Source organism: Arachis hypogaea, chromosome 13 (assembly GCF_003086295.3).
Source record: "Arachis hypogaea cultivar Tifrunner chromosome 13, arahy.Tifrunner.gnm2.J5K5, whole genome shotgun sequence".
NCBI lineage: Eukaryota > Viridiplantae > Streptophyta > Magnoliopsida > Fabales > Fabaceae > Arachis > Arachis hypogaea.
Genome location: NC_092048.1, coordinates 2,063,160 through 2,087,090, shown reverse-complemented (window position 1 = coordinate 2,087,090; position 23,931 = coordinate 2,063,160). Strand labels below are relative to the sequence as shown.

Genomic DNA, 23,931 nt, shown 5'->3' with positions numbered 1-23,931 from the left:
AACTTTTTTACCATAATTTTTATAATATTTTATTCTTTTAGTTTTTAATTTATTAGTACTTTATTATTTAATTAATGATTAAACAAATTATTTTTATGAGAAATTATTTTTTGTATTATCTTAAAAAAGAGATTAATATAACAATTTAAAAAATAACGTAAAAATAATATTTTAAATAAAAAATATTTAATATTAAAAATTTTAAATACAAAAATAAATTGTATAAATATTTAAGAGATAAATATAAAATACATATCTAAAATAAATAAAACATATAAATAGAAGTATTCTTGAGGAATAAAAAATTATTTTTGTCTGTTTTATTTATTTTAGACATGTATTTTATATTTATCTCTTAAATATTTATACAATTTATTTTTATATTTAAAAATTTTAATTTTAACTATTTTTTATTTAAAATATCATTTTTACGTTATTTTTTAAACTGTTATATTGGTCTCTTCTTTAAGATAATACAAAAAATAATTTTTCATGAAAATAATTTGTTTAATTATTAAGTAAATAATGAAGTACTTATAAATTAAAATTTAAAAGAATAAAAATACTATAAAAAATACTTGTAAGAAAGTTGAATTTTATCATTTTAAACTTGTGTTATTAATTTTTACCATTTATTTATTTTTTTTAAATAATTTATGTATGATAAAAGATATGTTTACTTATTTAAAATATAAATTTTATTATTATATTTATATGTTCCTAATTTTAATTATACTTTTAAGTAATCTGAATAGATTTTATTTTATTATATTATACGAGTTTATGTTCCATCATGTAATTAAATAAAAATATATTTTTTAATAAAAAAATTTAATAACCAAACTAACCATTAATTATGTTGACAATGAGTGATCAACTGCGGAAAGAAGTATCGAGTGAGAGGATAGGAGATAGCGATAAAGTCAGCACTTGGGAAGGACAGCAAAGTTACGGACGACAAGTTAACGACCACGTTGGCGCTTCTTGTCACGATAGGGACGGCGATGTTTAGAAGGAGGAAGCTACGCGATGAGAAAAAATGGAAGAGTGGAAAGGTGCTTCAATCAAAGAAAGTGAAGTTTTGATATTTTAAGAAATTATATCATTCCTATCTCAAATAATAAATTACAAAATAATCTAACTATCGTTAAGATGATGACCAATTAAAATTTGACACATTATGAAGGATAACTTACATATTATTTTAAGGGGGTTTAGAGACTCAATTTTTTTCGGTTGACATTAGTTAATTTTTTAAAAATTATTTTATATATTTTAAATTTTAAATTATAAATTATAAATTTTTTTAGTTTCTAAATTTTGTATTATAAATTATAAATTAAAAAAATATATTAACAAATATTAACTAATTAAAACTTACCTCTCTATACTTATTCAATAATAAAATATACGAAAAGATAAATTGAAACAAAAATTTTGTAGCTGAAAGCCTGAAATTGTTAATCGGCAAAGCATTGTGAAGAGATCCCTTCACCCACCAAAAAGGAGAGACCAAAACGTTTTGGTGTTGTCCTATGCTGTCAACTTCACGCTTAGCCAACTATTGTTGGGATAGCTGAGGCTAGGATGGGCCTAGCATGATTGGCTCAATATTCAATGCAAGTATTGGATAATAAAAATGTAGTTTTTCTTGTTTGAAAATGATGGTAAATTTTGAGGTGGACCCATTACCAGCAAAATTGGCGGCGGAGCTTCATGCGGCACCAGATAGCTTCGACAATACAATGGAGGCAGCAAAGAGTAACAAGCGGCGGCTGCATGCAACGACGAGGAATGCAAAAGCAACATCCATGGCAGACAGAACCGGAGCCACTCAAATAAGTGAAGGCGGGATGAGATATGTCATCGTTTCATCAAAGGAAGTAAAAGAAATGGCAGGGCAGAAGGTAGCATGGAGGTCCCGTAGAGAAGATGAATTGGGGAGACTTTCTTAATTTTTGGTCAGGGCCAGCTTTTTGGCCCAAAGCCAAGACAAAAAAAAAAAAAAAAAAGAAAGAAGTTTGAACATGATGGCAACTGAGGAACCACCAAACAGGCCACCGGATTGCGGGACAGGAAACACAGAGGAGCTAGTGACGATCTCATGAAGCTAACCCGCAAACCGTTGTACTCCCTGAGAGGGGTGGGTGTTGGTGGGGGGAAGACATGCAAATTGCTTAATGACTCTTGATTGGCGTTGCACCAATCAGGTTCTGGTTCTTTCTTTCCACGTCTTTACTTATGATTATTATGGCCTGAAACACTAAAGAATTATGTAGTGTTTATAAGCCAGATATTGTTTGCTTCTTTGAAACACGATGTAGTGGAAACTATTACAGTATTACATCTATGGGATTCACTTTTTCTACAGTTGAAGAAGCTGTGGGATTTAGTGGAGACATATGGATTCTGTGGAATACTGCTAAGCTTAGATTAAGTACGATGGATTCTAATCAGCAGTGCATTCACCTCCTATCTGATATTTATGCTAGTCCAAATGAAACGTTGAGAAAGGAGCTTCGGGAGAGTCTGTATATTTTAAAAAAAAAACAATAAAGATCCCTAGATGTTAATTGGTGATTTCAATGATAATTCAGTCGTAGCCTGAAGTTCGACGACGTTCTTTTGTGTAGCCTCCCATTCTTTTAAAGTACTTGCGGCGGCGGCGTTGTTCTTTGCGTCAGTCAGTGGCACTCTCCTAATCTCCCACTTAAGATCTGATATATCTTCTCTTCGATCTTCTACCTGTCTCTCTCAGCTTTCCCTTTCTAGCATTCGAGCTCCAAGCCTCTCATTCTCTCAGCTCTTCTTCCAGCTACCTCTTTCAGTGGCACTCTTGTAGAGGTCTTCTTCTTTGTCAGGTAATTTTTAAAATTTTTTCTTTTATTATTTAATTTAAAAATTTTATAAAATCACTGAAATTTGAAATTTTATAAATTGTCAAGCTTAAAGTATGTGGTTTCTAATTGTTGAGTTATAATATATTGTGATTTAAACTTGAATGTTTAATGTGCATTACAAAATGGTTTATAATGTGACTAAATTTTTATTTGTATTTGCATTATATTATATTTTAATAAATTAATTATAATTAGGAGTGAATACTGCCCTAACAATTACTTCCAAAAGATAACGAGTCACCCAATAAAAAAAACATCCGATCCAACCGTTTTGATATTTTTGTTTCATTAGGAGCTGGATGGGCTTTCAGGAAAAATGGATAAAGTGCCAGATTAAAATAGTGACGCTAGATCTTTTCCTTTTTGGGTCGATGTAACAGGAGTTTTTATTTTTGGGTCATGATGGAACAGGAGTTGGTAGTGCTGGTAGAGCTGCATGTCTTTTTCCAGACTATAAATTTTTGGCCTAAGCCTCGCTGCGTTTTTCCTTGGGCTATGAAAGCCCATATCAATGGCATGAATACAAACAGTTTTCCCGTGGATATGTGCGTGCGGACATTATCATATGATTATTTTGTATGACCCCAATGTCTGACCCAAAAGGATATTTTTTTGATTGGATATATTTGTGATTATTTTGTCCTATCCGTATCATCCACCACTATCTACTTGAGTATACTTTATTGGTTTAAGGGAGCTCACAGAAAAACATTCCGTCTGAGAGATATCCAGCAATTTCTTTTCTTTTCTCTTCTTCCAATTTTAAACACCAACATATGATTGTTTGATCAGTAGGTACATAAGATTCTGCTATAGGGGCCAAGAACAATGACCACATCACTTCTAATTCCATTGTCACCTTGTTCTCCTATACTGAGCTGGGGGGAGAAGAGCAGGTTTAGATGGCATGCTTTTTCGTTTCACTCATTGAAATCTAAATCCCATGTGAGAGGGTTCAGAGTTAGTGCTAAAGAGAAAACAGAGGAAATCAAGAACCAATCATCATCTTCAGCTGAGGAAGTCACAAAAAAGTATGGCCTTGAAGCTGGTTTGTGGAAGGTGTCCATTTTCTTTCTTCTAAAATCTTAATTTTGGTGTGATTTCTTGCTTTTCATGTCCGATTGCTGGTAAGCTTAACTGCAATACTGCAAAGTGTCAAGTGTGTACATTGTTGTTCTTTTTATTGGAAAAATAAGCACAATTAGGATTGGGATATGATTTTGCTAAAAATGTTGTGGGGAACAGAAATATTTTTAAGGAAAATACAATCTTGAACCAGTGATGGAAAATGGCTAAGTTTGCTAGTCTAATTGAATTGCGGTTGCTTTCTTGATATGCTGCTTATTTGTCATCATAAATGTTGCTTTACCACAAAATATAAAAAGGGGAGGAAGAAAAAATGTAAGTGATAACTCATCAAAGAATTTTGAAGTCATTTTCCAATTTCTGCTTACGTGTTTTTCATCTTTGCATTGTTGGTTTTCTTTCCATTTATTTTTCTCCATTTTGGGGGAGTAAATTAAGGGGTTGTGCTTATCTTCAAGGAATGTTCAGCAATTAATTGAATAATTTACTTTCTCTTCTGTCCAAAATAAAATTTTTATGCCCCTTTATACCAGATTTTCAGCTCAAAGGAAGATGGGAAGGGTAACGCTGAACAGAAATCCAAGGGTGATCAAGCCAAGGAGTTGCTTGCGAAGTATGGTGGGGCATACCTTGCCACCTCCATTACTCTCTCATTGATCTCTTTCGCTCTATGTTATGCACTAATTAGTGCTGGAATTGATGTCCAATTCTTGCTGCAGAAGGTGCAATGCTTAGCCCATGACTTTTATTTTTGGTATTAAAGAATGATTCAGAAATAGAGAAAATAAAAAATGTCGTTTATATTATAAAATAAAATATACAAGAGGGTGTATAAAAAGTGATACAAATATTATTTTTCTAAAATTATCTAGAAATTTGCTAACATGTGTTTAAGGGCACATTTTAAGGATATCAAAAGGAATATTTTATTGAAAGTTATTGAAAAGATAAATATTTTTACATTTTTAATGTCATGGGGGTTCGGCTATATTTTTATGTTGGTTGCCGAAGACCTAACACAACCCTCCTCCTTTATCCGGGCTTGGGACCGGCTATGTAACATTTTTAATGTATTGTAAAAAAAAATTATTATTATCCTCTTAAAAAAGAATCTTGTGAAATAGAGATATAATCCGTTTTAGACTTGGTAATGACAAAATCAGTCTCCTAGATTTATACGGAAACGGATCCTCTCAATTGTTAAAAAAAATTGAGAAAATAAAGTATGATCTCTAATCTTTCATTATTCTTTCTCATGTTTTTTCTTGATCCCACTTATAAAATTAATGGTGAGAGATCACACTTTATTCTCTCAATTATTAAAAAAAATTGAGAGGATCCAGTCCTGATTTATACTTGATTTTATTTATGGTTCGATTTATTCATTATCCATTACAATACTCATTGTTAAATACCGCCCCGTTGAAACTCTTATCAAATGGTAGATAACAGACGTGTTTATGTAATTTTCTCTCCATTTATATGTATTCATTTTTCAGTTAGGAATCTCAGCTGATGAGACTGGGGAGAAAGTTGGCACTTTTGCTTTGGCGTATGCAGCGCACAAAGCTGCTTCTCCAATTAGGTTCCCTCCTACCGTAGCTCTTACCCCGGTTGTGGCTGGTTGGATTGGAAAGAAATTTGATAAAGATAAATAGCTGCTTGTTGTAATCTGGGTACCTTAGGATACCCGTCAACTTGAAATATGCTGCTCTATTGGTAATATTATCATTCCGATTGTTAAATGACTAAATGTGTATCCTGCCTTCACCCTTAAAGGCATGTACATTCTTCTTGTTATTATCAATGGCAATAGAAATTAATTTAAATGATAAACATATGAACATTCTTTTTTCACTGGACACTCGCAAGATTGCATCCTACCTACAATTGCTAATTTGTTATAACTCACTAATTAATCACTGGTTACGGTCACTGCCAATGTGCTGACTACAGCACACGGACTGAAACTTACATAAATGGATAGATTTGAGAGCAGGGTTACATTTGAATCTGTACCTCGGAGTGTGATTATATTGCTAACCAAACATTAGACGATACAAAGCCATTTACACGCCTAATCAATGCTTACAATAAATAATATACAAGGGTGGGTTTTGGAAACGCCTCATGACCTCTTTTCTTGTTTTGTTGAACATGGCCGTCTAGAATATTTAATATTAACTGTACAATGAGCCTCTATGAACTCAATTCCTGGGATGAACTTGGAGAGAAGCTTAGAAAAATCTTCATTGGAACCTACAATCCAACTTCCAGGGCCATGTTGAAGAGGATAGAGATAGCTGGATGTCATAGGTTCACAACGGAAACAAAGAACACAGTCCCTTTAGATTCACAGTATATCCTTTTGAGGCTTCAACCCCCAGCAGGGTTTGATGCTGCAGTAGATGCTTCATTTACATCCGAAGTATGTGTTAGAGTTATAGCATGCTCGCGAGTTGTACAAAAATCATCTTGAAGAGTACCCAGTTCATTCCATTCGACACCAGCTGTAAATGCATCAAGGATATCAAAACAAGATCAGATTGCTTTTTCTTACGCTTTCAGTTTCAATAAATGCTTCAAATTTCAAACATTTTAAAGTTTCAAAATATAATCCCATTCCTAAGATAAAAGTATTAATTTTACTTTCTCAAGAAGATCCTTAATCTAATTGTGGTGATTAAATCACCATATTTACTCATTTTGCTTTTTCATTGAGAAAGATCAAGATGAGGTTGAGTGGAATGGGAAGGAGCAAAAGAGGCTTAAAGAATAAAATGGACGACAGTTGACCTATTTTAAGCCTCTCTTCCCTCCCCCCTCCATGATCTGAACTTGCAGATACACCCTTAATGTCTGTGTGTCTGCGCTTTTCTTTTGAAACAGAGGAAATAATTTAAAATAACTGTACTCCCAAACCCCTTCCCTTCCATATAAAATATAATGAAATGGAGGCTGCAGTGTCCAGAGAGCATACATTCTGTTCTCCACATGTCTGTTATGCTAACATCAGCATCTGATAAAAGCCAGTAGTCAGCATCGCTCTGCAAAGAGGGAGAGAAGAATGTTTTAATTGAGCTCCGAGGCTTCTGCATTCATATCTTATCAGAAACAATACTAAATACTAACAACTTCATGCGTACAGCAAAGTAACATGCCGGATTGATTTGTGACTTTGTGTGAAACATTGAAAGTTAAACGTCTTCCAGAATTAGGAATTCTCCCGCCTTATGGTTCCAGAATTATTTTTTGCAAATCCATTAACCAATCATGTCAGATGTTTTAAAGTGATACTTACATCAACATCTGAAGGAACAATTTTCACGATCCCACTCACAAAGTCTTGTGTAGAAGTAAAATCAGAACTAGGTATTTGACCATCTTGTCCCTGCACTGCAATGTCTTTCCCGTTATCCTCTACAACCACAGTTGGTTGATGGTTTTTAAATTCTGGAGTCGGTTGAAATTTGGGTGCAACATCTGCACCATTAATCTCCTCAAACTTCCCCTCAAACTGACTAGAACCGTAGTTTAAAGAAGAAGAAGAAGAAGAAGAAGGAAAGGTCAAGAATGTCAATTTTAAAACATGCAATCAAGTAGCACTGCTTCATCTGGCATTGTCATCTGACCTTGCCATGACAATAGCAAAATGACCCTTGAGGTAAATGCTTTAGAAACACCGCTAGAATTCTAGAAAAGTAAGCATACCTAACAAGGTAAACATCTATTGGGCCCATTGTGCTTCTCAGGACTATCCTGTATCTCCTCTGGGGATAATCAACAGCCTGATAGAAAATGGAAAAAGTTTACGTGACAAAAGAAGCACGAGATATTAATAACTTATATGCATGCCCTGTCAAAGTACCTCATCAGGATCTGAAACCTCCAGAGTGGTGCCATGTGGAGCTTTAATTGCCATCAAGGTTTCATTCTGGCAGGATATGATAGATAAGAAAGTCCTCAGTCAAAACATGGAAATGGAGTTTCGATCTAAAAGTGTTTATTAACACATTGATGAAGAAACAAACCTGGAAGCAGGGCAAGTTCTTTATATCTTCCTCAGTGACGAAAAGCAATCTATGATGGTGGAAATAGGTGGACGAGAATGCATCAAATAAAGTTATGAACATAAACATAAAACACGGCAAAAGGCCCGCAATATCTGGAAAGTAAATATTACTTTTCACTATTTTCATTTTCACTAAGGTCACTTAGTCTTTCTTGCATCTCCCTGTGAAATTCAAAATCTTAAACTAAGTTAATATATTTCAAACAAACAATCGAAGTATTCAAAGAATAATTAATAAAGGCATGGTTCCCAAACCTTATTTGTTCATCTAACCGGCACTCCTTCATGGTAAGGTTTTCAACTTCTGCCTGGAGGTATGAAACAAATCAACGCCAACAATTTTTGTCAAATTTACATTTGAAGTCTTATATATTGAACAAAGTATATAAATCTGAATGCAATCCTTATATCCCATTGCATAGCAGACTACTCGATTACTGAAATTCAAGTCAGAAGCTTCACACATTTCTTTTAACCAAAAATATATAAACTAGCTTTGCCATGAAAATAAGAAACTTGTTGATGATAAATAATAATATAACTTATTCTCAGTCTTTATATCTTTCAAGCATTGAATTGAATCATTCCTAACCTGTAAACTAGAAAAACTATCTTCAGGCTCTCCTGGTCTTGAAACATCAAGTCCTCTGGAAAATCATCAAAGAAGTTAGCCAAAGATTTCAACACTGAGACTAAAAAATTTCCATCATTGACAGACATATAGAAAGCATGCTTACTTCCATTGAATTCTGTTTTTTAGTTTCTTTTCTATAAGGCCAATCCCTTCGAGAACATTTGTTATGTCATATATTCTCCTCTTCTGTACCTGTATACACAAAAGCGCCATCAAATAATCTAAATTCACAGCAAGCAGTCTTAAGATGAGAAAAAAAGAGGGGGGGAGGGGTTGTAAACCTCTAATGTGTCAGCAGCTTTATTCAAATCAAGAATACCATCCTCTGCTTGCTTGATCAAATTGATGAACTTCTTTGTCAACAGACCTGGATTTTTTTTTTCCAAAAAAAAAGACTAAAGGATTATTAGAAGAATATATACAAATAAATTTCATTTCCAACAGTAAAGCATATAGGGAATCGAATAACAATACCACGATAAAAATAAAATGAATTAATTAAAATAATAGCAAAGTAATAATACCTAAAGAGCTGTCATAGCGACATGGGCCAACAGGAGTGAGATTATTTCCTGAAGGAGATCCTAATAAAATTACAGGAAAAATATCTCAAAAGGTTTTTCAAGCCAAAATTAGCTAGAAAAGGAAAAGATGTTGCACGCTAAATACATGAATAAAGAAGCCAAGAATACAAAGTCTAGAAGAGAAAATTTCACCAATATTTGGACCTGGGGTTTGAGGTCCAGATCTGTTGCATTTGGTAAGCCTGGAGGATTTGCCACCCTTCCCTATTTTTCCAGATTTAGGGGTCTGAAAAGGATTATTAGCTGCTCCCATGGATACATGATTCACCCTATCACCAGAATCAACTTCAAAATCTGTTGTGTTACTCTTCCGCTTCAATTGCTGAAATGTACGTGTATCATAATTGCAACCAATAGAAAATATAATGTGCAGAATAAGTTAGAACCCTTAGACTACATTATCATACACAATTAACAACCATGCACCGTAATATCATTTCAACTTGAAACTGAAGATAGAGATTTGAAAAGTTGAAGAAAAAGACAGGAACATTTGACCAATTTACAAGAATTTAATGGTCAATCCATCACACATTCTTATGTGCAATTCATTTCTTCTTCCCACTGTCACTTCACACATTATTACCTTTATTAGATATATGGATATATGAAAGTACCCCCACTGAAATGCAACCGGAGAACATGCAAACAGATATCACCATTTGTGGTTTTGCCTAGGAATGTATAAATTATGAAACCTCCAAGGCCAATGTTGGGGTAATCAAAATCATTCAACCTAAAAGATCACAAAATTAAAAAGCATACACAATCAATGTTGCTATTCAGAAAGCATTTATCACACCTGAATTGTTTCGCAAGCCCCTTGCTACCTTCCCGTAAGACTAACCAATATTACAATCACATCATGGTCTCGACTTCTGGATGATCAATAAGTGCAACCTCGCTAGTTCGCCACTTGTCAAACACTCAAACCTAAGATATCAGACCTAAAGTTCATACTTCATATAGCATAATCAACTAAAAAAAATACCAAACGAACAAACAAGTGGATAATTTCTTGCTGACCTTACCCATGGGGAGAGGGGGAAGGAAGTCTACATTTGACGTTATGAACTCCATAATTCAACTCTTCTAACTCATCAGCAACCAATTCCACCAAATTAACAACTAAACAGGTGATCCAAACCTTAAAATTACAGAGATCTCCTAAGCCTCCTTCCAAAACCCATCACCCATATAAAAACCCCACTCCAAAAACCAAAACGAAAAACTACCAAAATAATTTTTTTAGAGAAAGAAACATAAATTGAAATCATAGAAAACAAAAACAGATCATGATAGTGCGGAAAATCAAGAAGGGGGATTACTAGAATAGATAAACACTCACGGAAGAGTTAACAACGATGGCTTCCGGTTCGTGGTCAACAGTTCGGCGGTTGTGGTGGAGGTGGTCGGGGGCAAAGCGGTGGTAATCAACGGAGGCGGCAAAGGGCGGCTTCATGGCGGAGAGCGGAAGTTGGCGCCGCATGATCTGCTCCGATGGGCTTGCAGCGGCGGGAGGAGCTCTGGTGCCCGACATCAGCCAGGCCGGCTAGATCGAAAGGTTTGGAGGGAAAGAAGGGAATGGGGGGAGATCTGGGCGTGTTTGGGAAATGCTGAAATGGGAACTGAGGGGGAAAAATAGCGGGAGAGAACAAGAAAGACAGAGCAGAAAACGAGGGAAAGGAAGCATGCAAGCGATCCGAATGAAAGGGAGAGGGTAAGGGAGGGAATTTGGTGAGGATATTGATAATTGATTATCTATCTGTTGATGACCTTGATGTGGAGGGAACCAACCACTTACAATAAATCAATAATTCACAAATATGGAAAGAATTATGCGAAAATAATTGTAATTAATTTTATGTAAAACGATATCTGAAATTTTATTAAATAATTTAATATATTTAACTATGTTATTTGATATTATAACTATAATATTTTAATTATTATTTTTATATAATAATTATTCTAACTTATATTTATGTACAGGACAGATGTATGTATATGAGTGTGGGAGCAATTGCTCCAACTACGATTTGAAATTTTTTTGAGTAATATATGATAATAATATTTATTTGTCTCCACTAAATTATTAAATTTGACCCCACAAAAATTTTTTACTCAACTTTTAGTACTTCATAGTCAATTTAAAAATTTCATATTAGATGTCATTAGAATGATCAATTCTCAATTTAAATAAAATTTGTATTTTTTCTTATAAATCAACTCAAAAAGTGTTGTTTATCTTTTTTTATATTAATTTTAATTTTTTTCTGTAACTATATTAATTGAAATAACTTTTTTAACTATAAATCTCAATAAGACTTGACTTCTAAGTTCTAATTGTATAAGAAGTAAATTTCTAAATAAGTATTTACTTATATATATGTAAAAAAAATACTACACATCCAAGTCTTTTTATGAATTAAGTCTAATCAAGTTAAACAATAAAACTTAAAATAATATTAGTCATAACTGATTTTTGTTGTCTTAGACAAATTTGATTGGACTTGGTTAACAAAAAAATATAAATATGTAGCATTATCCTATATAAAAAGACAGATATTTATAAGGATAAAGTATATTTTTTGTTCTCGAAGTTTGGCAAAAGTTTTTAAAATATCCCTAAATTTTATTTTGTTTCAATTTTGTCCCAAAAGTTTTCGATTTGCATCAAATATACCCTCGAAGGCTAAATTTTCAAAAATTTAAGATCAATATAACAATAATGCATGAAAATTATGCTTGATTTGCTTGTGTTGAGGGGTTGTTCTTATGAAATTGTTGTTGAATCGATCTTAAATTTTTTGAAAAATTAGCCGTCAGGAGTATATTTGATGCAAATCAAAAACTTATGGGAAAAAATTGAAACAAAATAAAACTTAGAGATATTTTTAAAACTTTTGTCAAATTTTAAGGACAAAAAATATACTTTATCCTATTTATAAATGATTATTTTAGTGTTTTAATTTGTAAAATTAGATATTATAAAAACTAATCATGTTGTATTTACATCGAAAATAACTACATGTGTATATATATTGAAATAAAAAATACACATTAAAAATAAATTAAACAATACATATATTTATATACGAATACATAATGATTAATAAATAATTTAATAACTAATTTTTATGTACACATAATATTTTTATTATAAAATTATTATTATTATTATTATTATTATTATTATTATTATTATATATATATATATATATATATATATATTTGTCCCACTATCAAAATTTTTTAGATAAGAATATTTATTATTATTATTGTTATTATTGTTATTATTGTTGTTGTTAATAAGGATTTTATTTTTGGTAGTTAGGATTTGAATATGTGTAATGTTTGAAATTTACTATTTTAGCAATATATATAACATTCTTTAATTGTAACTAAAATTAATTAAAATTAAAATATAATTATATTATTATATTACTAATTTAACAATAAAAATATATTAAATGATACTTTTTTATTAAATTTGAGATGAAATATTTTTTTTAAATTAATAAATTTTATTTTTTTATACTCTTATTTATTTCTCTCACATTCTCTATTTTTTTATCCTTTCTACTCTAGATATAACTTATAACTTATAATTTATATTTTATATTTTCTAATTTAAAAAATCAAAATATATCACGAGATATTCTTTCATTACAATTAACATAAAATCTTTTTCTTTAAAATTAATAAACTCATTCTCTCTTTCTTTTTCTTTATCTTTCTCTCTCTCTTTACTTTTCTGTTCTATAAAAAAATAATATAATTAAAATAAATTCATAAAATTATAAAGAATACAATAAATTTATATTAAAAAATAATCTCATAATATTATTCACATAAAAAATTTATTAGTATATGTACACTTTTTAGTTTTTTTTTATTTAGTTTCGAATTTTCACCGCTTATCTTTCTAATATATATTTTCACTTCTCATCCTTTAAATATCTATTACATATAATTTATGGAGAATATTAATATTGTGATTAATAATTCGAATAAAAATTTAATTATTTTAAAATAAATTAATTTTATAACTATTAATATAAATTTTTTTATACTATATATATATATATATATATATGAGTTTAATTTTAATATACTAACCATGTAAAATATTTTACAACATTTTACACAGTAATACAATCACAACTATTCTCATAACTATTCACGTGGTTAATGTAAAAGGTGGTTACTTTTGCTAACGGGGCGTTATATGATTGGACGTATGGGTAAAATAGTTTTACATTTTTTTGGCGGAAACGGTCATGATCTTAAATTAGTTTTCTGTAGATTTCTTTCCATTCTTATTTCATTTTTTTTACATTTATGCAGTTTATGCTCTTCCAAAGACATAGTTTTTATTTCATTTTAATTTGTCAAATTCAATTGTCATTTACTTCGAAGTTTTCTATCGTTTACTGCATTTTGAATTCTGTAAAGTGTAATCGGTTTTGTTTAGTTCGATAATTGTCATGTTTTACATTGCAAGAATATTAATAGTTTTATGATTCTGCAAAGTTTTATATTTCTTCCGTTTTTTTCTTCATTATCAGAAAGAGACTTTGACTCGTTAATAAAATTGGTATTTATAAGAATAGTTTTCTCTCCGAAAATCTAATTTTGTTATTGATTTCATCAAACTGATTGTCTTGATTTCCAAAACACAAAATCTGTATTACACATATAACTCGAAAGACACCTAACAATTTAAAGCCCCCTAATTTGGATCTAATTGATTTTGGACAAATGGCTATATGTCAAGCAAAGGCATTGGCTTCGGTCTCAGATCGAACTAGGCTAGCATACAGACCATTTTGATGGGAAGTCATGAGTGTGTCATGACTTCCATACTCTGCTACTCCCCCATCTTTCATAACCACTATGTTGTCAGCTTCTCTAATTGTCGATAGACGATGGGCTACAATGATGGTTGTTGCTTCCTTGGAAACTTTCTTAAGGGCATATTGGATGTGTTTCTCTGACTCCAAGTCCAAAGCACTGCTTGCTTCATCAAGTAGAACCACCCTTGATTTCTTCAGTATAGCCCTTGCTATTGCAATTCGTTGTTTTTGGCCACCTGATAGTTGGACCCCGCTTTGACCAACCTAGTGTAGAGGAGATGGAAATCAAATTATCATGTTAAAGCATTATCGAAATAATGAATAGTTTTGGTGATATACCTGGGTCTCATAACCTTGAGGAAGGCCACTAATGAATTTGTGGATGTAAGCTTCTTTTGCAGCTGCTTCAATTTCAGCCCATGACGCATTTGGGTCCCCAAAGGTAATGTTCTCCCTTATACTCCCAGAAAACAGTGCTGGTTCTTGACCCACTAAAGCCATTTGCCTCCTTAACCACTTAACATCAATTTCCATAAGGTCTACCCCACTTAGCATCACTTTTCCTTTATTTGGATCATAGAACCTCTGTATCAACCATATGATGGTTGATTTTCCTGATCCACTGGGTCCTACCAAGGCCACGGTGCTTCCACCTTTGACCTTCAAAGAGAAATCCCTTAGCACTGTAACTGCAGGCCTAGATGGGTATGCAAATGTGACCATTTTGAATTCTATTTTGAAAGGCGACTTTAATCGATCTTCTACTTTCTTGCTTCTTATTGACTTATCGTTCCCTATCAGCGGCCTCCGGTTTATGATATCTTGAACAGAAGGGATTGCTGTGGCCGCCATAGAAGTATCTGGTGCTAAACCAGCTAGTTGTCCCACAGAAAATGAGCTCAAAACAAGAATGAGAAAGATCTTAAAAACATCTCCCAACTTCGCTTCGCTACGATCTACAAGTCTGGCACCAAACCAAAGAACCAAGGTGTACGCTCCATACATGGCACCTTGAAAGAACCCAAATGTTAGACCTTGAATGTGCGAACTTTTCAATGATTTCCTTTGAGGTTCTGATAAGGCTTGATCAAAGGACTTAATTAATATTTCCTGGGCAGAAAACGTGGTAACCGTTCTTATGTTTGATACTGCACCAGAAGCAATATTGCTAGCTTTGGCATATGCATTGTTATCAACATGTGGTCCAATATTTATAAGCAAGCTTACATAACTTGCACCAAGAGTAAAGGGAGTAACAGCAGCCGCCAAAAGGGTTAGTTTCCAATTGATGACAAAGGAAACACCAAGACCGACGGCTGCTGAACTCAACCCCATAAGAAGGACTGAGAATCGATCACCAAGTATTGAACGAAAGCTGACACAATCAATGGAGAGCCTTGACACTAACACTCCAGTCGAGTTTTTATCAAAATCAAACCACCCGAGTTCTTGTTTCAAGATGGACTGGAACAAGAGGTTTCTAACCCTTAGTGTAAGCTTTGATCCTGCCCAACCACAAAATCCTTGTTGTCCTGTCATGGAAAGAATACAACCGAATCCAAGACAAACAAGTGCTAAACAAAGGTGTCCAACATCTCTCTTCATCTTATCAGTGTCATCATCAAAATATACCCCAAGAGATATGCCTAAAACCAAAGGAAAAAGAGACAGAAAAGCGCCTGCAAACATACCCAGAAAGAATCCTAAAAGTAGCATCCAAAGCTCTGGCTTTTGCAATTTCAATATCTCAGAAAGTCTAAATTTTTTTGGCATTTTGTTTGGCTCGTCTTCGATCTCTACTTTTTTCTCCTGAGCGTATTTTAAATGTTTAGGCCTCGAGATATCTGCTGCATATCTTGATACATCAGCAATTGAGTCGTCATTGGATTTTTGCATGTCATGTTCATTAGAGAGAGGCCTTGATATGGCCTCGCTGGCGAGTTTGACAAGGTTATAGTAGGTTCCCCCTTTCCCTATAAGCTGGAGATGGTTACCCATCTCAATGGCAGTACCATTTTCGAGGACCACGATGGCATGAGCATTCTTTACAGTAGCTATCCTATGAGCAATGACAATGGTTGTTCGACCCACAGAAATCTTGTCCATGGCTCGTTGGACTGCAGACTCTGACTCAGCATCAAGAGCGCTGGTAGGTTCGTCTAAAAGAAGGATTTTAGGATCTTTGATTATTGCTCGAGCCAGTGCGATTCTCTGCTTTTGACCACCTGATAGTTTTGTGCCCCTATCTCCGACCTGCATAAGATACGCTACTTTCTAACTTCTTTGGACAAAGTATATAGAGTACCAAAATTTTAATTTTATTTGAGGACTAAATTACCACAAGCATTTCAATCTTTCAAAGGTTAAGTTGCCACTGCTTAAATTTTTTTGGAGACAAGTACTTTAATCTACTTATATATGTCTTTTGTGTATACTATTTGGATAATGAATTCATGAGTATGAAAATTCTTTGGACCTGAGTGTCATAGCCAAGTGGTAAGTTAGATATGAAATTGTGAGCATCTGCAGCAATGCAAGCAGCAATTGCCTCCTCCTTAGTGACATTATCTTTCCCCATCATAACGTTTTCTAGTATGGAGGTTGCAAAGAGGATTGGCTCTTGACCAACCATCCCAATTTGACCTCTTAGCCACTTGACTTGCAACGTCCTCAAATCATGGCCGTCCAAGGTTATCGTCCCTACAAGGATAACATTGAAAGAAAGCACAATGATAAATTTCCCTAGGTAGGTTTTTCGCAAGATATTTAGAGTGCGTGTAAGGTTTATGTAATTTTCTTTTAACATAAAAGTATTTGAAAATATCATGTATATACAAAAAATTAACCATAAAGTTAATATGCATATATTTGTGTATATTTATACCTATTTTTACATATATATATAGTTTATATGATGATTAATTTTTCGAGTAATGCTATGTGTACATCAAACAGCCATCAGTACAAAATACATGTTGGAATATAAATACACATTGAAAATAAATTAAATCAAACATGTATTTATACACAAATATATTGGTGACTGATTTTAGTGTACAAATAGCATTTTTGTAATTTTTAATATATATGTAACATAATTGAAAATATTTTAAAATTATTTAAAGAAATTTGAATATAATTTTTAAAATGTATTGTAGATAAGATAAAAAAAATTTTTTTTTTAGCTGACAATATATAGTTTAAGAAATTGAAAAATATACATCTCTTGAATTATATATTTAAAAATTAAACTAGAAAAGATGGAATTTATAATGGTATTTTTGAGATATGCTAGCTTACCTTCAATAGGGTCATAGAACCGCTCTATCAGAGCAAATATAGTCGACTTGCCCCCTCCACTAGCACCAACCAGTGCCAAAGTTTTTGTCGATGAAAATACTAAATTAAGGGAATGAAGTATCAGAGAATCAGGACGAGATGGGTATGCAAAACTAACATTTTTTAACTCAATTCTACCACGGACAACAGTAAGCTTCCTTCCGTCAGGGCTATATGGATCAATCTCAGGAATTCTGTCTATAACAGAGAATACACGACTTGCTGCAACAGTACCTTGTGCAAATTGTGCAAAATATGACAGCGCCAATGCTAGACCTCTAGCAATCAAATAAACGAACAAACTTTAGAGAGTATAACTATACCATGAAAGTCCACAAAGTCCACTTATATATTTAAGAAGGGAACCGATTTTTTCATATAAAATTTTATATGTTTTAATCGTGATAAATAAAAAAATGTCAAATATAATACTTATAAAATTGTCTAATTAATGACAAATACACATATAAAATATATTTTAAAAGACAATATAATACAACATACATAAATATATGCAAATACATTATGACTGATTTTTTTTAGTTGTATATAATATTTTTAAAAACTAATATATGAAAAATGGTATGTAAATATATTGGTTGTATTGCTGGTTTTCTAAAATTGTTCTATGATCACAGTTAATAATTAATCACTGAATTAAACATTATATATTTATGTATATTTATATTTATTTTTTTTAAATAAAAAATTATTGAAGATACAAATATAATAGAACAAGATTTGTTTTAAAAAAGAGTGAAACAAGAGTAATTAGATTCTTACTTAGTTAACTTTCATATGTATATTGCAGACTCTATTTGAAAAGGAGTCTTTTAAGTTTTCAAAGACAGAACTTATAATGTGGGTGTATTAATTCTCAACAATTCTATACTAAATTTGAAGTCTTTTGAATTCAGGGTTTAGTTCTTAGAATCACAAAAAAGTTTTTCTTCTTTCTTTTGCTCATTACCATTCTTTTTCTGATTTTCTTTCGGTGCTCATCTTAAACTGTCAAGCAACTGTGATTGATCTTCTTTAAAAATGAACTAATATGATACTAAAATTTTCATAACAAAATATTGAAAATTTTCATAGCAGAATAATAAATTTTTTTCACAACAGCATAATTAAGCTTTTCAAATATTCAACCATTACAGCATTCTTATAATTTTATTCATATTTTTTTTTTTTATCATAAACATAAATCTAGCTTGATATATTATTTATAAAGTTTGATTATAAATATAAATATGTGGTCAATTTGTATTGTTATATAAGCATACATGCAGAATGATAGATTATTTTTACTATTTGTTTATAATAATAACAATAATAATAAAAGTAAAAAACAGAACAAAATACTGCACTATAAAAGTATGTTCATGAGTTTGATTTCCAAGGGGTGAAAAAGGTTTTGAAGGATTAAACATTGTTCATGAATTTATTATTAGGAGGGTGAAGATTTTGAATTTTATTTTATTTTTTTTCAAAAACCACCCAAACTCATCGTTTTCAAGTTTTTTTTTTTTTTTTTTTTAAAATTGGAGGATTTTATTAGGTTCAAATTTAAATTATTTATTGTTTCAAATAATAAATTATTGTATTATCATTTATTCTTTTAAATAATAATATTATAGTAAAAAATAAAATTGTAAAAATATACAATAAACCCTCCAAGCTTCTCTTTCAAATTTATTTTAAACTCCTGAAAAAAGAATGTTTAAGAATCTCAATGCTTCTTTTTACTTTTCTTTCCTCCCCCTTGGCCCCTTCCCCTTCAAAACCTCTCATTTATTTTCGCAAATGCACCCAAAAATATATTCTGTCAATCCCAATGCTAAAAATCAACAAAGCATTTGCTTAAAAAATAAAAACATGGACAGGTATGATATAGATGAGAGGGAATCTGCACCTTCCTCCTACATTGACACCAAAGAAACAAGCAATAGCTGCACCCCCATCAAGTTTGTTCGTGGCAATTAAGATGGAGCCATACCAAAATGCCAAGGCCCATGTCGAATATGTTACTAAATAGATAATGCCCATGCCTGCACCCTTGGCAAAACCAATTTTTGCGCCTATTGGGGCTGATTTTTGTAGTAATTGAGCATATTTTGCTGCCAATTGCCTTTCCGCAACAAAAGAAAACACTGTCCTAATTGAACTGATCGTTTGTTCCGCAATAACACCAGCTTTCCTGTAAGAAGCCTGGGCGGAAAAAATAAAAAAAAAAGAAGAAAATGTTTAGACATAACATCAAATTATGCATTAATACTAGATTATTAGTGAATTAATGCATAGTAATTCATAATTTTATTTATTAAATAGAGATTAAAAATACAAAATCTTTTTATTCATAAATATATATGATGGAGGACATTTTTAAGAACAAAAAATTGTTTGTTTCAATTATCATTATGTAGAGTAGATAATATTTATTATTATGCTTTTATCTTAAGTTTAGATAAGTGGTGACATGTTCGTCAGAACTCAGAACGTAAATCGGGATTGAGATCACTTGTCATATTTACTATATGTTTTTATCCATGTCCCATCCCACTTTAACGGTGGTTGTGGAGGTTTTGGGATTAGGGCTGAGGTTGGAGAGGGTCCAAATTTTGGAGTGCGAGGTTGTTGGAGAAAAGGCTTATAGGCATTGGATTTAAGCTCGATTAGTACTTCAATGGTGGCAATAAGGCAAATCAAAGAGGGGTTGGTGGCAGTGCATGTGTTTTGGGTGTTGTGGTGGCACGACTGTTGTGTTGAAACTGGTGTTCTTTGTCACTGAAGAAGAACAAAACAGAATTGAAAGAATGAGGGGAAGAACAATCTGAGGAGCAGAGGAGCTGAGAAATGATGACTAATTACACTAACAACGTTCTATTTATAGCAGCTGCTACATCAACTTCTTGCTATCTAACATTTAGTTTTTTATCTCTATTCTTAACATGTTGACGGGAGGGTTGATGGGGGTTCGTTGAGCTAAACTATTATAGAATATAGATCACATTTAAACATGGTTGCCAAAAACCAAAAACAAATGTGTACATCACTGCCTAGCTAAAATGGAAGCAAATTCTATGTATTTTACAGGAACTAAAAATTTATTAAAGCTTTTATCTTACTTCTTCTTTTGCTGTTAGACCACCATAAATTGCTTTGTAGACTATACCACAAAACATTGTTAATGGGGTGACTGAGAATACCACCAAAGAGACTCTCCACGATCTTCTAAATCCAACTATGTAGCCACATATAAATGTAAATATATGATGAACAAAGTGAGCCATCTGCAGCGGTCAATACATAGAAAAAACAAAAGAAGATAATGAAGATCGATAAGACTCATTTCCAAAGAAAGATTTTGATGCATGAAGGCCAATACATTATTTGTTTAGATGTTTTATTTTTAAGGAAACAAAACATGGTTCTGCGTTTGGATCAAACCGAGCACAGCTGGGTTAACCGGCTATCAAGTTAGTCCAGTTTACAAAAAAAATCATAAATCCAATAAACTTTTAATTTTACTTAAGTGTGTGGATCAAACCTACTGGATTAGTTCAATTTTTTCTCATTTTGAAAAACCACTTAATTAAGATACCTGAGTGTGTAGGTCAAATAATTGAGTATATATTATTCTTAATTAAATACCACCTTTTGAGATGGGAATAAATAATTCAAATTTTGGTGATATATTTTTTGAAAATAAATTATTCTTAAAAATTAAATGTTGAGATTTTAAAACAAATACAAAAGTAATATGTTTTATAGGAAATAAAATGAAAGGAGTACTACGGGCTAGCACTTTTGCTAAATTCTGGCCAGCACTTAACCATTAAAAGAAAATTGAATGATTCTACACTATTAGATGCAATCTCACACCATTAAAAATATCATTGATAGCTAAAAATCACAAAATTTGCTGGCCGACTTTTTCATAAAATAAAGTTCTTTCAAATAAAATCTCACTTATTTTTACTTACGTGCATACTATCATCTCATCAGACCTTTAATCGGCTTAAAAAAAATCAGGCATCTAAACTATTATTTTGTCCTAGACAAGTAAACTCTTTCAACATAATATATATTAACTAAATAGAAAAAAAAAAAAAAGACAACTAGCTACTTCAGTTCTGTTTGTTTTCTTTAGAAGGCGACTTGCCGACTTCGGTTTAAATCAGAAATATATATTTATATCATTATATGCAATGCAGGTATCAGTTGTTAGTATTAACCTTCTCTCCCATAACTTCTTGGATTTGTGCAACATCACTGGCTATTCCATGCATAATATCACCAGTGTTGATCTGTGTATCAAAAAAACTAATATCCTGTCGAAGAACTGCTCTTAAATACTCCGTCCTCATTCTTTGAGCAGATCTCTCGCCCACTAACCTCCAACATGCGATCTCTGTCAATTGTATGATTAATCCATTATTGTAAAAAAAAACATCAGTTAAAAACATCAGTTAAGAAAATAAATTTAAAATATATAATTATTTTTTATTGTCAATTTAATTATGAGTATAATAAAAAATCAAAAATATTGTTAAAATATTAAAATAAATAATTATTAAAAATGAAATATGCAATTTAAAATGTATAACTATTTTTAAGTGGAGTTATTAGTTATTACTACTCAACATCAATTGCTAAGCAAATTATGTTGAAAGTCAGATAATAATGGAAAACGAAAAATTAATATTTGACTAATTAAGTATTAATATCCTTAGTATCCTTACGCAAATATGCTCCAACCGAAACAACTGCAGCCAACCCGGTCATATATATGCATATCTGAGAAATTAAAATTTAAAGGAAGAGAAAGAAAATGAGAGTACAGTATAGATTCACGTATTCAATATACAAACATTTGAATTCAGCATAGAGAGCAAGATAAATAACAAGGAAATTAAAGAAAGAATTTATAGTACCTTCTCTACATCCTCCATCATTTGCTTATTATTCCCATTTTGTGAAATCTTATTGACCAATTCTCCAAAAAGATAAGAATAAAAAGGAAGTGAGCCTCCATCTATGAAAGCACCTAAACAACCTACAAGTACAAGAACCCAATCCCACTTTGTTGCATACCTAAATAGCCGAAACAACCCAATTGTCTTTGGAGGCCCTGCATCTTCCTCATCCAATTCCTCCTCGCCCTCTTCATCATACTCATACCCTGTAACCTTGTCAACACCATAACTCGGGGTACCGAATTTATCTACGGCTGATGGTAGTCTGTAACTGTCGCCATGCTTGCCACGGTGGTCATGTTTAGTATAAGAGAATTCAGCGTGATACCCACCAATTTCTTTATCAGAGATGCTATAGTCTATCCAACTGAGCTCGTCTTCTTTGGCCAACGGACTAGTCTTGTTTCTTATTATGCTATCTCTTTCTTTTATGACCTTTGTTTTAGAGAAACCACGAGACTCGCTAAGGTCACTGTCCCCGGCAACATAGCTCTGGAGCTCAACTCTTCCGTAGACGGAATGCTCATTATGATAAGTTGAGCCTGAGTGGCCTTTGAATCGACTAGTTTGTGAAAGGAAGTAGTCATTGGCCGACTGACGAAACACGCGGCTGTGTTCAAATGGGGAGTCGACTGGCCATAGATTCAGAACAGAGCCCATGCGTGCGCTGTACTCTTGCCATCCCCTGGCCTCGAACTTCCAAGAAACCTCTCCTTGCCACGAATGATCATCATCCGAAGCGAAAGGCGTCGTGGGAATTCTGTTGGGGCGAACTCTTCTAGAGCTGGCGGCTTTGCGTTGAGTTTGAGAGGTGGACATTGTGAAAGACTCCGAGCCAAAGACGTTGTGATGGCTTACTGGTGTTGGATAGTATCGTTTGTGATGGTTTGGGGTGTAATACTCCGTCTCACTCTCAAATGAAGCATCAGTCATGGTTGGCTATAGCTAGGGAGTTGCTCTTGATGTTTCGTGTTTAGTCTGATGGAAAAAGATATAGAATAAAATGTTGAAAAAGAAAGACAACAAAACTCTTATGACTCTTGGTAAGAAAAATAAAAAGAAATCCGCTAGGGAACTTGTACAATGTATATAATGGACTTTTTTTTACTCAATATGAGTTAAAAAATGAACATTCAGAATAAAATATTACTAATTTCTCAAACACAATACATTTATATTATCCAGAATAACTATCCCGTCTATCCGGGTACCAGGATAATAAACATCTGATATTCTACTGAATTGAATATTCCTAAACTCTTATTATACACGTTATACAAATACACGATTGACTCCCTATACTTTTTCAAATAGAAATTATGGTGTGTGAAAGAAAATGTTTGATAATAGAAAACGTTTGATAATTTTATAAAATAAAATTTGTTTTTTATTATTTTAAGTTTGGTAATATATAAATATATATTTTACTGTGCTATGTGTATACTAAAATCGTACACATATATTTATAAATAAATATATTA

At 32.3% G+C, this 23,931-nt stretch overlaps 3 protein-coding genes across 11 annotated transcripts; 1 reads left to right on the top strand and 2 right to left on the bottom strand.

The window, feature by feature from the left end:
- Nucleotides 1–3,491: 3,491 nt before the first annotated feature.
- LOC112736356 (uncharacterized) lies at nt 3,492–5,822 on the top strand. The gene is made up of 3 exons (XM_025785769.2): nt 3,492–3,959; nt 4,520–4,708; nt 5,486–5,822. Exons 1-3 carry the CDS (start codon nt 3,729–3,731, stop codon nt 5,642–5,644), a joined length of 579 nt encoding a protein of 192 aa, XP_025641554.1. The 5' UTR covers nt 3,492–3,728; the 3' UTR covers nt 5,645–5,822.
- A 61-nt stretch (nt 5,823–5,883) lies between these two features.
- On the bottom strand, nt 5,884–11,114 carry LOC112736355 (transcription factor E2FB). Of its 9 annotated transcripts, none has more exons than XM_025785766.3 (15): nt 10,625–11,074; nt 10,079–10,209; nt 9,409–9,598; nt 9,217–9,276; nt 8,974–9,059; nt 8,796–8,884; nt 8,651–8,705; nt 8,314–8,366; nt 8,170–8,220; nt 8,018–8,066; nt 7,855–7,920; nt 7,698–7,774; nt 7,288–7,507; nt 6,967–7,033; nt 5,884–6,496 (listed from the first exon to the last, which is right to left on the bottom strand). In XM_025785766.3, the coding sequence occupies exons 3-15, from the start codon at nt 9,527–9,529 to the stop codon at nt 6,363–6,365; spliced, it is 1,128 nt and encodes a 375-aa protein (XP_025641551.1). In that variant the 5' UTR covers nt 9,530–9,598; nt 10,079–10,209; nt 10,625–11,074; the 3' UTR covers nt 5,884–6,362. The 9 variants fall into 9 exon arrangements, with proteins under 9 accessions (XP_025641551.1, XP_072067090.1, XP_025641547.1 ...); XM_072210989.1 differs by lacking the exon at nt 10,625–11,074 and adding an exon at nt 10,308–10,405; XM_025785762.3 differs by lacking the exon at nt 10,079–10,209 and having other exon boundaries at nt 10,625–11,114.
- A 2,778-nt stretch (nt 11,115–13,892) lies between these two features.
- Nucleotides 13,893–23,471, bottom strand: LOC112736354 (ABC transporter B family member 19). The gene is made up of 9 exons (XM_029291876.2): nt 22,409–23,471; nt 22,217–22,271; nt 21,710–21,885; nt 20,600–20,764; nt 19,387–19,682; nt 17,436–17,752; nt 16,612–16,835; nt 14,475–16,388; nt 13,893–14,399 (listed from the first exon to the last, which is right to left on the bottom strand). The coding sequence occupies exons 1-9, from the start codon at nt 23,381–23,383 to the stop codon at nt 14,052–14,054; spliced, it is 4,470 nt and encodes a 1,489-aa protein (XP_029147709.2). The 5' UTR covers nt 23,384–23,471; the 3' UTR covers nt 13,893–14,051.
- Between the last annotated feature and the right edge of the window lie 460 nt (nt 23,472–23,931).